The sequence below is a fragment of the Embiotoca jacksoni genome, unplaced genomic scaffold, assembly GCF_022577435.1.
Source record: "Embiotoca jacksoni isolate LCO1_2020_lvr unplaced genomic scaffold, fEmbJac1.0.p SCAF_3, whole genome shotgun sequence".
Taxonomy (NCBI): Eukaryota; Metazoa; Chordata; class Actinopteri; family Embiotocidae; genus Embiotoca; species Embiotoca jacksoni.
Genome location: NW_027185381.1, coordinates 2524810 through 2541181, shown reverse-complemented (window position 1 = coordinate 2541181; position 16372 = coordinate 2524810). Strand labels below are relative to the sequence as shown.

General features: G+C 44.4%; 2 protein-coding genes across 3 annotated transcripts; both read right to left on the bottom strand.

The window, feature by feature from the left end:
• Nucleotides 1-1463: 1463 nt before the first annotated feature.
• tmed6 (transmembrane p24 trafficking protein 6) lies at nucleotides 1464-4643 on the bottom strand. Its single transcript, XM_069163089.1, has 4 exons — nucleotides 4425-4643; nucleotides 3738-3864; nucleotides 2489-2664; nucleotides 1464-1766 (listed from the first exon to the last, which is right to left on the bottom strand). Exons 1-4 carry the CDS (start codon nucleotides 4641-4643, stop codon nucleotides 1533-1535), a joined length of 756 nt encoding a protein of 251 aa, XP_069019190.1. The 3' UTR covers nucleotides 1464-1532.
• A 264-nt stretch (nucleotides 4644-4907) lies between these two features.
• LOC138206379 (palmitoyltransferase ZDHHC7-like) lies at nucleotides 4908-16200 on the bottom strand. 2 transcript variants are annotated; one of them, XM_069163035.1, is made up of 8 exons: nucleotides 16040-16200; nucleotides 14046-14135; nucleotides 12452-12781; nucleotides 11301-11425; nucleotides 10865-10961; nucleotides 7805-7886; nucleotides 7589-7719; nucleotides 4908-6993 (listed from the first exon to the last, which is right to left on the bottom strand). In XM_069163035.1, exons 3-8 carry the CDS (start codon nucleotides 12773-12775, stop codon nucleotides 6814-6816), a joined length of 939 nt encoding a protein of 312 aa, XP_069019136.1. In that variant the 5' UTR covers nucleotides 12776-12781; nucleotides 14046-14135; nucleotides 16040-16200; the 3' UTR covers nucleotides 4908-6813. The 2 variants fall into 2 exon arrangements, with proteins under 2 accessions (XP_069019136.1, XP_069019137.1); XM_069163036.1 differs by lacking the exons at nucleotides 4908-6993; nucleotides 7589-7719; nucleotides 7805-7886 and adding an exon at nucleotides 7898-9325.
• Nucleotides 16201-16372: the final 172 nt, after the last annotated feature.

The following is a 16372-nucleotide window of genomic DNA, read 5'->3' as shown; positions in this document are numbered from 1 at the left end:
TGAGGTGTCGAGCATTTATTCTGATTTTATTTTTTTATTTTTTTGATAAGCGAAAGTTTTTAAATGTTAACGCTGCGCTCGTCACCGTTTCCAGCCGTCCAATCACAGTGAAGGAGGGGCGGGATAAACAAGGTTAACGACCGAAGCTTATTGCTGATTGGTCCGACCTTCAGAGTGCTATAAAACGCTATAACCAAAAGCAGTGGTGGAACTTGAATACAGGTGTTTGGTAAAGTAAGTGGAATTAAAACTGTTGGCTTATTTGACCGATTGCAGACACACAAACCCCGACATTTATCACCCCATCTGATCCATAACACGAGAATCAGGGTTGCCGGTTCAATGTCCATCATCAGAACCTCCTTCGGGAGTGACAGGTGGAATCCGTCTTATTTGGACCTCTAACATCTGTTGAGGTGTGTCATCATCCGAAGATCTAGAGAGCTCTCAGAGTAAAGATTGAGGCAGCCAATGAGTCCAGGAAGAGATTTACAAAAACCTCCAAATAATTTGAAATAAATCATTCCAGTTGGAGGAAAATCAGCTATAAATGGTGAAGCAACTTCGCTGATCACGTACTTATTTCAACCCATTTGATGAGCCTGTATCACTATCAGTAATTCTGTTAACGCTGCGAGCAAGGCCAGCTCTAAGCGTTCATCAGTTATAAGTAGTGACGATCAGTAAATCACCAACCCGAGCCTCCACCTGCCGACGCCCAGCCTGACCGAGACGTCTCTGCCCGACGACCTCCACGGGACCTCAGGGCCACCGTCGTCATCATCACAGAGAAGGCTGGCTCATTTCTTCAGGGGGACGAATTCTAAAATATTATTATAGACTTGAATTTCACTCATTCAGTTCTTTCTGTTAGCCAGTCGCAAATTCCCTCTTTCACTTCACCACCAGTAATCAGAAGTAATCTGTACATTCTCATTCATACAAACACATCTATCATTTAATCATTTACTGTGAGACATTATATAATAAATCCTTTTTAATTAGACCCAACTGTGTCATGGTGGTATCTTTCTGAATATATCAAAGAATTTGAGTTCTGATTCGAGAATTCCGATTTAGGTTATGATTGACTGATTTCATATTGATTTTGAATTAATAATTTGTCCAACATTGGACTGGTGCCCCTTCTAATAAAAAGAGCCAGATTTAATCCTCACTAATTAAATCAACATCAAGCTACACGTCTATCTGTTCCATAGTTCGGCTAAAACACTTTAAACTTCAAACATTTTTTTCTAAACTTTGCTCCTATTGTAGTTATTGTTCTTTTTCTGACTATATTAAAGATTTTGGTATTATTTACATGAACATTGTGTACATGCAATACACTGAAAACCAGCTGTTTGTTTTATCACTAGAGAAGCGTCACAAAGTCTTCATGTGTTCATCTAATGTCATTTATTTATGTGTAAAGAAATACAATATGTGAGATGAAAGGTGTTTTAGTTTCTTCTGTGGCTGCTCCTCTCACTCTGATGTGTTTTTCTGTTGGCTTCAGCTTCAGCAGTCCGTCAGCATCGAGGTTTCTCCTCCTCGGTGGCGCTCTGGCTGACGAAGAGGCTCTTGAGGAAGAGGAGCTGCAGGTACCCGGAGGTGACGATGAGGAGGCTGAGGGCCGTCGACCACCAGGTGATGTACTGAGAGTTGGACAGAAGCAGGAAGTAGTCGGCGCTCTTCCTCATCCGGCCGAAGTTGTAGTGGCGGAACATGTGGAAGACGTACTTCTCCACTTTGTGGGTCGTATCCTGTCACAGCAGAACATACAGAGAACGTACAGAACATACAGAGAACACACAGAACATACAGAGAACACACAGAACATACAGAGAACACACAGAACATACAGAGAACACACAGAACATACAGAGAACACACAGAACATACAGAGAACGTACAGAACATACAGAGAACACACAGAACATACAGAGAACGTACAGAACATACAGAGAACACACAGAACATACAGAGAACACACAGAACATACAGAGAACACACAGAACGTAGAGAACACACAGAACATACAGAGAACACAGAACGTAGAGAACACACAGAACGTAGAGAACACACAGAGAACACAGAGAACATAGAGAACACAGAACATTTGGGTCTGTGTTAGACCTGGTATATCAGACACATTAAGAGGGTTTGTAAGACATTGTTTGTTATATGTTTCATTAATGCTGAAGTTGTCTCTGTTACATTCAGTCTATTGTTACCAGGAAGGTTTATTTTCCAACTTATGGATGATTGTCCAACTAATTTCCTCATAATTTCCTAAACAGCTGTTATCTGTTATATAGCTGAATTATTTTCCTATAATATTTTTTGAAGGAAGTCTGATGCAAACTGATGAGAAGATAAATGGAAAAAATGCTACAACCTTCCTTGCTTTGACTCAGCAGCTCCTGTCTGTACTAATACTGTAACCACGGTAACAAAACCCATCACAGCATGAAGCTGTGTGTACCTCTATGATGCTCAGTGTGTTGTTGATGTCCCTGCTGATTTCCTCCTTCTTCTTCCTCTCCTCCTCTTTGCTCTTGCCGGAGTCCTGGTTGCTGTCGTAGAAAACGCCGAAGCTGATGAAGACCTGCATGGTGCTGAAGCGGTTGTGGAAGTTGCTGAAACACATCTGATAAAAACCTGGAACCAGAATGAACGGAAGAAGTCAGAGTTCGGACACGATGATAAAATATATTGATAAAAATCTCACAGTTTAGACTCAGCTACAGTCTGCTTTGATAACGGTGGTTTGTTTCAAACACAGATTGGATATAAAAGAGTTCGTAGCTTCAGGTCTGTAAAATGGTTCCGATCCAGAAGTGCCCATAAAGCTGCAATACCAGCGAGTGCCACTAGAGGTCGGCTCCAAAAAGCCTCCGGCTCCATAGACTCCCATTCAACTTCTCTCATCAAATCCAAAGTGAATAAAATGTGTCCATCAGTTATCTCGGTGTTGTTAGCTAAAGTCACTCCTTCTTATTAGTTTTCTGGAGGTCCATCTGAAAATAATCCCTCATTCATTAGAAAATAAGATTCAAGAAGACCTGTTTTTGGGGGCGTGTCTGTTTGATTGACAGGCCTGTGGTGCAGTCAGGTTACAGCTATCGGTGGGCGGGACGTATTAACGCTGGGTTTCTTTCAGTTATCCTCAGGAGAGAAAGATTCATCACGACGTTTGATGGTTTTTGTACGTAAAAGAAAAACTTTTCCAGACTGACTGAACTTTATAAACGTTGAATACGAACGACCGAAGGTGTCAAACTCGTCAAGCTCAAGATTTAACACAATAAACGTGTGATACCACGTCAGAAATGACACTTCCCTCCTGAGCCTCTGCTGAGTCAGCACTTAATCTGAAGAACTGAAGTCCACCAAGGCAGATTTCTTATTTATCTTTCAACATTTTTCTTTAATTAAAACTTCATGCCTTACCATGTGTCACTGTTCTCATGTAACTAATCCAGTTATTTCAGACGAAAAACAAATGATCTTTTCATGAGCAAAATAATAACATTTTTGAATTAAACTTTCTGGTGACATTCAGCCAAATCCCAACAAAATTCATAACAAAAAAAGAAACAGTCAAAATCAAAGCAGCTGAGACCATGATGTCATTGCTTTTAGTCCATAAAATGGATCATACTTGTATATGTATTTACAGACAGACAGACACACAGACAGACAGACAGACAGACAGACAGACAGACAGCTACCTGTTTCCTTGGTTTCAAAGTTGATCTGACCCTTTGCATCATCAGCGGTGGAGACCAACAGACCGCCGGGAGCGTTGACGGTGACAGACAGGTGTCTGTCATGGCCGACTCCCGTCACCCACTGGACCTGCAGACAGACAGACAGACAGACAGACACACACACACACACACACACACACACACACACACACACGTATATTGAGGAACCCAGAGATACCAAAAAGAACACAAACACAACAAACTGCAGTGGAAACAGACTTTGAGTCATGTGACTTTAATCCAGTGTTTCCATCTTGTTCAGGTTTCTGTGATATTTGAATTTGGCTCCGTCACTGACGTGTGTTGATGTCGCCCAAATCACAAACCGTTTAAGTCACATCATGGATGAACATCTGCTTGAATTTTCATGTTGCTTTTTTGGGGGAATTTGGTTGAAAATTTGCACAAAGTTTGGATGAAAACTTGACTCATGAATAATGTTATTATCTAATATGGAAAAACATTCTTCCAGGGAACACAAATCTAGAAATGTATAGCTGAAACTGTCGCCGAGCACATTCCTGCCGCAGAAAATGAAAACTTCCCGAAGTTTTGTAGGAAAACCAAAAAGGTTATGAAGTTTGTAAAAGAAGAAAGTGAACCAGAAGCTCTGCTGAGTCCAGGAAGGTTGTCGGTGTTTGTTCTCACCATGAAGCTCAGATAAAACATCTCTCCTTTGTGAGCGAAGTGCCAGAAACACTCCATCCCGGCAGCAGGAAGCACCACGGCGAAGTCGTACTGGTCGGCGCCCCAGAACAGCTCCTGGTCCGTCATGCTGGGGTGGAGGTTGGTCAGGGGCCCGCCGTGCACCGGGCCGCACGACACCAACACCAACACCACAAACAACACGGGGATCCGACACAACATGTCTGAAAACTGGAAACTTCTTCTCTGAGCGATTCTGTGTGGACGGATCACAAATGATTAACCGCTGCAGAAATGTCGCCTCCATCGGTGGGAAAACCGGGCTGGCGGCACAGATGGACCGATACGACACGACACAACACTCTGAGCCACACGCTGACATGATGAGCTCCAACACATGACATGACAGGAAACTACTGCAAGTATTGGACAAATATAAATGACCTCATAATAACAAATGACATTATAAAAGAGAAGCGGAGATGCTTTCAAGAGGCAGACATGAAGTTGGTTTAATAAATGGTTTATAAAACCCTGATAATAAAACATACAATCACTCCCACTCGGATACATTCACTGACGAGCCACATCATCGGAGCTTTTTCCAGCGTGAAGGGTTTTACTGATGCGGTGCTTCTCAAAAATAAAACAGAACAACGTCACTGTGAATATTTCAGAAAAATAAAACATTTCTGAGAACCTTCAAACCTCCTTTTCTTCAATTAAAGACCTCATTGATCAGATTAATGAGACCTTATTTCATTTGAAGACGTAAACACAAGAGGAGCGACGTCTTTTCTAAGAATGAGCGAAGACAAATTTTAAATGCAAAATACTGGAACATGTTTTCATGACAACTTCCACAGTCCTGTTGTTGTGTTCCAGATGAGAGACTTCCTTCAGTACACTAATACTGCTCTTCCATGTCAGGACTCTTACTGTGGAGACAGATTAGTGTTGTTTCAACTCACACTGACAGGAAATGACCTCATCATGTGACCACATCAGCCTCCAAAATATCTGCAGCTTCAATTATTTTACCCAGAAATCAACATGTTTTTGTGTCCTCTGTTTAACACTCAATAAACACTCTGATTCTTCTGTCCAGCAGCAGCAGAGAAGAAACACGTTGTGTTCAGGAACAGCTGCAGCTTCATCACACGCTTTTAATTTGAAAATCCTTCATGGCCCCGCCCCTTCCTCTACAGAGCCAAGATGGCGACCGTTTAGGGTGAAAGTGTTTCACACTTCTTCTTTTGAGTGCTTCATCCTGGTACTTGTAGTGTTCGGATGTTTCTGTACTGACAGTGTGAACACACTGATGCACTCAGAGTAGAGAGAGTTAGTACACAAGAACAACATCTGGAACACAAGAACAACATCTGGAACACAAGAACAACATCTGGAACACAAGTACAACATCGTCGGTGTCTAATGTGTCCGATGTGACATTTTGGTGAGTGACAGTTGCTCCCAGTCGAAGCAGAGAAGAAGGTTTGGTGAATAAATCCGAGATCACTGCTGCAAAAACACACGACAGGAAACAGTCGAATGAGGTCCGATGTGTTGGATGTTCTTTGGAAACGGATCCAGAACAAAAAGTTGGGTTCCCATGAAAGGTGGCAGTGACAGAAGAGGTCTCGGTGGTTTGTGAGGAGGGTGAATCGATGGCGTTGATACTTTTAACGTGATTTCTTCAACAGTTTGTTTTTAAATTCAACAGAAAAGAAGAACAGTTGTAATATTGTTTTAATGGCTCGTTTCATTGGGACCATCAGATGGTTCTGGAGCCGACACTGATATTACAAACTCTCCACATCTATATATCAGCTGATATTCTTTACATAAATATTCTGTATGTATACACGGTGTATATAAACAAAAGGTTTTTTTCAGTGATCCTCAGACCTGTGATGGAGGCCGCAGATTTTACCGATCAGTAACACTTCAAACCAAAAATCATAAATAACTACGGAAAAAACACAAACACAACCATTTCTAAAGAATCTCTGTCTGCATTATGTTCAGTAAAAAAAAGTTGTATATCTTTAAACATCTGCACTGATTGTGATATATGATTGTGATATTTCTCTGACAGGCCAACACGTCGTAACGCTCAAACCTTCCTGGACGGCGTCTTCACCTTCTCAGATTATCAGTCTGAGAACAACTTCCAGCATCTTCATGAGCAAAGTTAAAAAAGTCTCGAGCCATCGTGGAAGAAGTGCTTGTTAAGATCCTCCGAACATCCACCAGAATCAGCCATTCAGGGATTTTCAGCTCCCGGAGAGGATGAAGGTCAGAGGTCAAGTGTTGGCGGGTAAAAGAGAAACTCTACCGACCCAGCTGGACTTCTCTGCAGGTCCATTGGATCGGTCGGTTCTGGTTCTGGTCACACGGAGAACTCCGTCCCGCCCTTCCAGCTGCGTCTGACGAGGAGAGTTGATAGTTTGAGTCCCGCGAAGGGGCTGATCCACCGCAGGGACGGATGACCTCCGAACACCGACCGAAGCCCCGCCCACCGGGTCTGACGCTCCCACGTCGGCTTCTCGTTCTTCAGACGCTCGATCTCCTGACGGACACACAAACACACAACCTGGTTACACACACACACACACACACACACACACACACACACACACACACACACACACACACACACACACACACACACAACCTGATCACACACACACACACACACACACACACAACCTGGCTATACACACAACCTGGGTACACACACACACACACACACACAGGTTTCCATTCTGTATGAAAACATCTGGATTCATCGAACACAAAAGTCACATTCACGTCACTGTTGTCACAACAACGAGCAACTTTATACGCAGACATCTTCATCAGCCGTATGAACACATGAACCAGATCACCAGATCAGATCACCAGATCACCAGATCAGATCAGATCACCAGATCATCAGATCAGATCAGATCACCAGATCACTAGATCACCAGATCACCAGATCACCAGATCAGATCACCAGATCACCAGATCACCAGATCAGATCAGATCACCAGATCAGATCAGATCAGATCAGATCACCAGATCACTAGATCACCAGATCACCAGATCAGATCAGATCACCAGATCATCAGATCAGATCAGATCACCAGATCACCAGATCACCAGATCAGGACCGTCCTCACCGTCTCGTCGTTGCAGATGGAGTGCAGCTGAGTGCAGAACATGACGGCGGTGAAGGTGAGGAAGAGGAGACTCTCCATGCAGAGGAAGATCATCAGCATCATCGTCACCGGGGGAGAGAAGTCGCTGCACTCTGGACACAGAAAAAACACCCAAGTTACACCGACGAAGACGAGAGACGAAGACGCAGAAAGACGTTGCCGGCGACTCGGACTCACCTGCCCACTGGACCCGGACGCAGGTGATGAACTGGTACCCGCAGAGAGCCAGGGCGTGGCTGGAGATCAGAGCGATGTACATCTGGGGACGGAAAACAGACTACGTGGACCACACCGCGTCACCGTCGGTGCTTCAGAAGAAGACATCGGTCCACGTACAAGACACACGAGAGGTCTTCAGGAAGGAAGGAGGGTTTATAGAGAAAGAGAGGACGAGTGCAACAGCCGCTTCTACAGAGAGGTGGATTCTGGGTCGTTTGCAGGTCGGTGAGTTTAAACTGAGTCTTTGAGTGTAAACGTCAGAAAGGCTTCTTACAACGTGTTCACAGCATCATCTGTAAACGCAGATATGAACCAGAGAGAGAATCTGTCTGAGAACGAGCATCACTGAAACATGAACATGTTTCTGAGCGTTTTGACGAGTCGGCATCTCCAAGAAGTCTCAACAATGAAGGCAGAAGCAGCCGATCTCTGCAGCGCTTACAGGAGTTTACATTTTACAAACTTCTGGTGACTCCTCCTCAAAAATCAGCAAAAACTAACGCGTCATTCACGGCCAGCAGCTCATCATCCAAACCAACCACAGCACAACAGGAAGTGACGGGGTTGATGGGAAATGTGGTCGCATCATGAGAATCAGGCAACTTCCTCGTCTTCCGTGTTTAATATTATTTAAAAAGCAGTTAAAGCACTCGTTGTTATGCTGCGTCACTCAGGATATGTTTTTGTCACTTTGAGCTCCGTGATGGTTCTTTAAGTTCAGGAAAATAAAAAGATGACAACTGAAATCTTTCCAGCTAGTCCTGTGATGTGCAGCTCGTTTATTACATACGACTCATTGTTATTCCTTCGACTATTATTTTTGACAAATCGGACAAATCTCTGAGAAACTGCATTCAAACTTTGGAGAAAAGCTGTAAAATCAAATATTTTTGATCATAACAAATTACAAGAAAGCTTCTTAAAACCGTGAAGGGACTGAACCGTCACACAGATGTCGGTTTGACACGTTTACTGTAGTTCATGTTTGTCTGAGACGAGAAAAAAGGCTTTAAATCATCTTCATTAAATAAGATCTCAGGAAAACATTCCCAGAAGGACGAGTGTGAAAATGTCTGATGTTCTCATGAAGTCAGTTTCACTTACAGGGATGAGAGGAAGTTGAGATGGTTTACTGTCAACAACAACAACAACAACAACAACAACTGGCTGATTTTAAAGGTCCTTTTAATGCTTTCAGTCTTTGTGTGATCCTGTTGAACATCGAGACTGAAACACAGCAGGGAGTCCCAGACAGCTTCGCTACGTTGGACCCGGCGGGACGACTGTCTCAGAGCCGAAGACACATTTACAACCTAAGAACGACACCATGAAGACTTTTAACCTGAATGAAATCACCACAATCAGACTGACTTCCAGCAGTGAATCACACTCACGCAGACGCCTTCGCTTCCACTCGGCTGGAAGATGGATGTGAATCGGAGCCATTTTATGCTGTTTTATATTGTCGGTCTCTGAAGACTGAAAACGACAACAACGTCCAATCAGGAGCGAGCTGCGATGAGGTCGTTGGAAGGTCGGATCTCAACTCGGCTTTATTTGTACGACACCTTTCATACAAGCCTGCAGCTCAAAGAGCTTCACGTCACAGCAACATACACACATTCAAAATAAAAAAATTAAAATCAAAGAACCAAACAAATCAACAACCACACAAACAGAACAAAACGTTTAAAACTAGTCAAATTGTTGCTTAAATAAAATGAAGACTCAAAATTGAAACAACTAAACAAAGTTTAAAGCATCAATAAATCTAAAAAGTAACAAACAGAAAACACCAGAGATAAAAACGATAATTAATAAACGTCACCCAGAAAGCCAGATTCAAAACAAAGTCTCATGGTTGTTAGAGATGGAAACGGTCGACTGATATTTGAAGACATTTCTTTCGATGCCAGATTGCAAACTGCTTTAAGGTGCATTACTGCCACCTTCTGGCTGTAGTGACACATTAATACCAGACAAGACAACGGTCGCAACCCAACCTTTCCATTTTTTTGTTATTATATTTTAATGATTCGTCCCCGATTGTGATGTCGTACAATGACCAAAGGACACACTGATAATTCACGGACTTTAAGATGTTCAATAAATCCTGAGAGCTTAAAAAGATCAAAAGCAGCAATGTAATTCCATCTCTACATCTTTTCTTATGCATTGTATTTATTTTTCTATTTCTAAAATGACATTTTTTGAACATGTTTTTATGTTTCTTTATATCTATTTGTGTGTGAATAATGTTCTTGTGTGAAAGGTGCTACACAAATAAAGTTGTTATTATCATTATAATACACTTCTTTACTCTCTGCTCCACAAACTGTGTTCCTTACCGAGGTTGTAAATCTTTAAAGATGCTTACGAATCCAAACAGAGGCTCAGTCATGTCTTGAAACAGCAGGATGGTAGTTTTTTTAGACTATTTTCAGATATGAATGAGTTATTATTACATTTGGTGCTCTTGTTAACGTTCTAGCAGCCAGCAGGTGTATGTGGGACCGAGTCTAAATGAGCTCCAGTGTTTTTTTGCTATTATTAAATATGAATAGATTTATTTCATTATTGGGTGATTTCATTCATTAAAAGTTCGCCTGCGTTGCCACCGCTAAGCTCTAAACACGTCTGCGTTAATAGAAAAGTTACGACAGCACTAAACAGTCTATTCTATTCACACACAGATTCGTCACCAGCGTTTTCTCCTCGGTCGGCAGACGAAGGCTCCTCGGAGTCGGGAGGGAACATTAAAGACACGGAAGAGATGCTCAGGATTTCATCGTGCACTGAAATCGTCCCACACGCTGACCTACATCCGAACATCTTCTGTCAACTCGCAGCCTCTCACTTCCCCTCGCATCTTCTTCTTCTCACGTTGACTCACTGAAAATCTGCAGCAGCCAGTAAATCTGGATCGTTATGTGTCGATACTTAAAATAGTACCTCTTGCTTTGGTTGTTCTGTGAGGAAATGACTGCAGATGAAAGAGGACACAGTAAACGGACTCACAGTGAAGAGGACGAAGAAGCGCTGGTTCTTCTCGCCCACGCAGTTGTTGACCCAGGGACAATGGTGGTCCATCTTACGGATGCAGCGCTTGCAGATACTGTGGAGGGAGAGAGAGCAGCGAGTGACGTGAGCACACCTGGAGCCGACGGCGACGTCGACCCCCGGGACCGGGACCTCCGACCCCTCCGACCCCCGGGACCGGGACCTCCGACCCCTCCGACCCCCGGGACCGGGACCTCCGACCCCCGGGACCGGGACCTCCGACCCCTCCGACCCCCGGGACCGGGACCTCCGACCCCCGGGACCGGGACCTCCGACCCCTCCGACCCCCGGGACCGGGACCTCCGACCCCCGGGACCGGGACCTCCGACCCCTCCGACCCCCGGGACCGGGACCTCCGACCCCTCCGACCCCCGGGACCGGGACCTCCCGTTACCTGCAGTGATGAGCCCTCTCCGGCTTGATGCTGCAGCACTTCGGACATTTGTAGAGGACCTCGCCCGGCTTCAGCTGAAGACTCTCCATGTGCTTTTTAGTGGCGTTTCCTTTTGGAACGGCGCCCTGAGGAGAGACGGGGAGACGCTCAGAGGACGGACAGAGAACAGCTGATGGCTTCGGAGCAACTTTTAAACCAACTAGAAAAAGGACATTTCAGGAGAAACCGCTGAGCTGACGCTTCCTGAGCTGCCGGCTGGGATTTGTAAGAAGAACACAAATGAAGAGCACTTTGAGGAATTTACTTCAACCACAACACACAAAAAAACATCATAAAAAAGCATCAATCAATTAAAGACAAAGTGCAAGTTGTAGAAAGACCCGATCCAAACATCTGATCAGACTTTGTTCACATCCTCACAGACAGAAGCAGCAGGGACACAACTCAACTTCTCTTTCTTCCTAAAGAGGTTGTTCTGTTCCAGTCTCAGCAGGATGTCTGCAGCAGTGACATCATTGTATATGATGTGTTTCCAGAACTGATGTGATTTCTCTGATCAGAGAAACAGCTTAACGACCAAAATGTGGCAACAGGTGGCCGAGCATCAACGAAAGCACACGTTGAACCTTTTGTTCCTGCGCTCCACCAAAGATGGTTTATGGAGGTAAAAGAAGCATCACTGCTGAACAGCTGAGTGTTTCTGTATCTCTGAAACTCCAACAGAGTGAGACGTCCTCTCTCTGGTCCACAATCTTCCATTCAAACTTAGACTAAATCAGTCATTTCAGCCTGTGAAAAATAATATTCAGTGTGTATATTTAATCAACATTTAGGTAAATAGAAGTATCAGATATTAAAGGGACTTGATTGGGACACCTGACAGTAATCTTGCAAAATTAATTATCATGTCATTAAATCCAAAACACTTCAAGAAGAACTCCAACATAAATGAAGCATGACGTGTCCTCCCAACTGAACTCCTTATCACAGCTCTTCTTCTTCCCCCCGTCCCTCCTCCTCATCCTCCCTTCCTTCCTTCCTTCCTTCCTTCCTTCCTTCCTTCCTTCCTTCCTTCCTTCCTCCCTTCCTTCCTTCCTCCCTTCCTTCCTTCCTTTCTCCCTCCCTCCCTCCCTCCCTCCCTCCCTCCTCACCGGGTCAGTCAGCATGGTCCGGAGGTGGGAGGCCAGCGCCAGCACGGCCAGGCTGTTGAAGAGCACCCCGTTGACGACGGCGTACCAGAAGCTCCTGGAGGGCAGCAGCATGACGAAGGTGACCACGAAGTCGGCGAAGAAGACGAGGGACCAGGTGATGAAGGCGCACACCATCCCGCAGCAGTCCTGAATGAACCACAGCTGCTTGGCTTCGCCTCGACAACTCGTCTCCGCCGCCGCCACCGCCGCCGCCGTCTCCTCCTCCTCCCCGTCCAGCAGGGGGCGCTGCTGCTCCACATCCCTCTGACGATGGCCGGAGGACATGGTGTCCTGATGGAGGGACACGGAGGGGACGGGCAGGTCAGTGAGGCTTTTCAGACACCAAAGACAACAACTGTCCGGCTTCTGCATATAATATTAACATTATAAGATCTCCACCTTCAATCAAATTGAACCAAACAAGCAGCAGGTTTTTAATAGGCAGGTCGTTGTCTCGGATTTATTTATCTAACATTTAATTTACTATTATGTGACTGATTTTATTCATTTCTCCACATAAATAACGTGATAGATAAACATTTTCATTCCTGTCAGGATGAAAAGTCGGCTGTAGATTACAGCTGCAACTAATGATTGTTTTCAATTCATCTTCCAATTATTTTCTCAACAGACTGAAGGATTTTTCCACAGAATAAAATTTCTACGACAGTTTCCCAGAAACCAAAATGACTTGTTTTAAATGTCTTAAAACTCTAAAGGTATTATGAAGCAAAAACAAGCTGCATATTCTCACATTTGCGACATTTTTGTGTTTAATATTATTGAAAAAATTGCCGAGTTTCTGTGAATCGACTGATCATTGAGTCGACTAAACATCGCAGCTCTCATGAAGGTTGTTCTGGACGTTTATGTGTGTTTCGCTATGTGTGACGTGACTTCCTGAAAAGCACAACTACTGTGTACATCTGAATATTCAGTGTGTAAATCTTCTGACTAAATCTGAATCCTGTCAAATCTCCAGTTTATCTTTCATTATTTCTAAGTAACGAAAGTTAAAACCAGCTGCAGCTCAACAGATCCGTGATCAGCTGTTAGTAGAAGCTTTTAAAATAACCAGCGTGAACAGGAATTAAAACTGGTCTGACGTTCACAATCTGAGAATGAGATGAGCAGCAAAACATATGACATGTTGATTTCTTCATTTATAAAAACAGTCAGCTGCTCACGTTACCAGGATGTTCTCAATGTTAGTCTTTGCTAACGGTTCGTGAGTTCTTGAACTGGTCTGCTGACAGGAACGCGACCCGACACGTGAGCCCAATAAAACTCGGTCGTTATTCTCCAACGCACAGTTCAGTAAAGCCGAACGATCTCAGTCAAGTCTGTTCACAAAATTCATTGATACTCAGAGTGAACTTAAAAAACACTTTTCTTTCCCTTGTGTGACGGTTCGTTAGCAGCTTTTAAAAACAATAAAAAGTGTCTGTTGGTGATTCTGGTCCTGATGAGACTCGCCGGGTCCAAACTGAACCACAGGTCCAGGCAGCTCGCAGGAAGATGAAGTCAGTGAGGATGATGAGCGATGAATACTCACGTGAACGTGCCTCTACTTCACAGCATTATCTCCTCTCTTCCAGCTGCTGCCCACATCTGTCGGTGTCTCCGGGTCACATCGGTCACACCGCTGCAGACGGACCAGAGAGAAGATGAACCGGCAGCTCACGAGGACAGAACGAGATTTATGAAGTTAAAAACTCGACCTGCCGTTTAAACCGGGAGAGAACAGATGTTGAAGTAAACGTGGAGACACGGAGGAACAAAACAATTCATTACATTTACTTTTTACTTTACTTGAGTATTTCCATTTTAAGCTTCTTCAAACTTCAGGTTACATGAAATGTAATGTTACTTTTCAGATTCAAATTCTATGTAAAACAATTACTGGATGTGAAGAATATGATGCAATTGTCAAAATGTCAAACATTTTCAGCTCATATATTCCAAATATTCACAATAAAAGTAAAGATAAGAGAAAAGTACCAAATAAATAATATAAAACTGTACAGAAATGTCTGTTTTACTGTTTTACACTCTTATTATTCATCATAAGTCTAGCTGCTTTAGACCTGGTCTGGTCTGGTCTGGTTTAGACCTGGTCTGGTTTAGACCTGGTCTGGTTTAGACCTGGTCTGGTTTAGATCTGGTCTGGTCTGGTCTGGTTTAGACCTGGTCTGGTTTAGACCTGGTCTGGTTTAGATCTGGTCTGGTCTGGTTTAGACCTGGTCTGGTCTGGTCTGGTTTAGACCTGGTCTGGTCTGGTTTAGACCTGGTCTGGTTTAGACCTGGTCTGGTCTGGTCTGGTTTAGATCTGGTCTGGTCTGGTTTAGACCTGGTCTGGTCTGGTCTGGTTTAGACCTGGTCTGGTTTAGACCTGGTCTGGTCTGGTCTGGTTTAGATCTGGTCTGGTCTGGTTTAGACCTGGTCTGGTCTGGTCTGGTTTAGACCTGGTCTGGTTTAGACCTGGTCTGGTCTGGTTTAGACCTGGTCTGGTTTAGACCTGGTCTGGTCTGGTCTGGTTTAGACCTGGTCTGGTCTGGTTTAGACCTGGTCTGGTTTAGACCTGGTCTGGTTTAGACCTGGTCTGGTCTGGTTTAGACCTGGTCTGGTCTGGTTTAGACCTGGTCTGGTTTAGACCTGGTCTGGTTTAGACCTGGTCTGGTTTAGACCTGGTCTGGTCTGGTTTAGACCTGGTCTGGTCTGGTTTAGACCTGGTCTGGTCTGGTCTGGTTTAGACCTGGTCTGGTTTAGACCTGGTCTGGTCTGGTTTAGACCTGGTCTGGTTTAGACCTGGTCTGGTCTGGTCTGGTTTAGACCTGGTCTGGTCTGGTTTAGACCTGGTCTGGTTTAGACCTGGTCTGGTCTGGTTTAGACCTGGTCTGGTCTGGTTTAGACCTGGTCTGGTTTAGACCTGGTCTGGTTTAGACCTGGTCTGGTCTGGTTTAGACCTGGTCTGGTTTAGACCTGGTCTGGTTTAGACCTGGTCTGGTCTGGTTTAGACCTGGTCTGGTTTAGACCTGGTCTGGTTTAGACCTGGTCTGGTCTGGTTTAGACCTGGTCTGGTCTACATGTCCAGGTTTGACCAGTGAAACATGTCGGAGGTTTTCACATCGATCTGTTGTTGAGTTGAAGGAGAGAAACTCAACAAGTCTTCATGTTCTCTTTCACCAGTGAACTGGATGTTTGACAGGTGTTTGACAGATGTTTGACAGGTGTGTGACAGATGTTTGACAGGTGTTTGACAGGTGTTTGACAGGTGTGTGACAGATGTTTGACAGATGTTTGACAGCTGTTTGACAGATGTTTGACAGCTGGTTGACAGATGTTTGACAGATGTTTGACAGCTGTTTGACAGATGTTGAAGCAGGTTTCAGAAACATGAAGAAAACAAACAGCCGACAGCAGCTAGCCGAGGCAGCTAACGGAAGCTAGCATGTAGCGTGTGCAGCTGTCACGTGTTTCACTGGTTTCTGTTTGTTTTGTTTGTTTGTTTTGTTTGTTTGTTTGTTTATCAGCTGCAGGTGAACTCACTCAGGACCCGCTAGTTCCCCTACGAGACGACCCAGGTTGTGCTCGATTATTATTCCCACCGGAAACAGAAACCATCCAGAATCAGCGACAACTCACGAGACTGAGCGTCCAGCTGTGACTCCAGCTGTGACCTCCAGCTGTGACTCCAGCTGTGACCTGCTCCACGGGTCACTCACCCTGGAAACGGGCTGGTGGTGAGGAGCTGTCGGAGAAGACCCTCCGATGCAGCCGACTAACGATTGAACTTCCTCCCTTCCTTGTTGTGACCGGAAGTGATTCCCTCCAAAGGTCATCTGAAGCGCTTCAACTTCCGGAAACACTTGCTTCAGATAA

What these genes read in the sequence shown, in the direction of transcription:
- tmed6 (XM_069163089.1), bottom strand. Translation starts at nt 4,643, where the DNA reads ATGTTGTGTCGGATCCCCGTGTTGTTTGTGGTGTTGGTGTTGGTGTCG. An exon ending in TGTTTTATCTGAGCTTCATG is followed by an intron (nt 3,865 to 4,424) that starts GTGAGAACAAAC and finishes GTCTGTCTGCAG; the next exon opens with GTCCAGTGGGTGACGGGAGT. An exon ending in ACACACTGAGCATCATAGAG is followed by an intron (nt 1,767 to 2,488) that starts GTACACACAGCT and finishes CTGCTGTGACAG; the next exon opens with GATACGACCCACAAAGTGGA.
- LOC138206379 (XM_069163035.1), bottom strand. Translation starts at nt 12,775, where the DNA reads ATGTCCTCCGGCCATCGTCAGAGGGATGTGGAGCAGCAGCGCCCCCTG. An exon ending in GGACCATGCTGACTGACCCG is followed by an intron (nt 11,426 to 12,451) that starts GTGAGGAGGGAG and finishes GTCTCTCCTCAG; the next exon opens with GGCGCCGTTCCAAAAGGAAA. An exon ending in GAGAGGGCTCATCACTGCAG is followed by an intron (nt 10,962 to 11,300) that starts GTAACGGGAGGT and finishes CTCCCTCCACAG; the next exon opens with TATCTGCAAGCGCTGCATCC.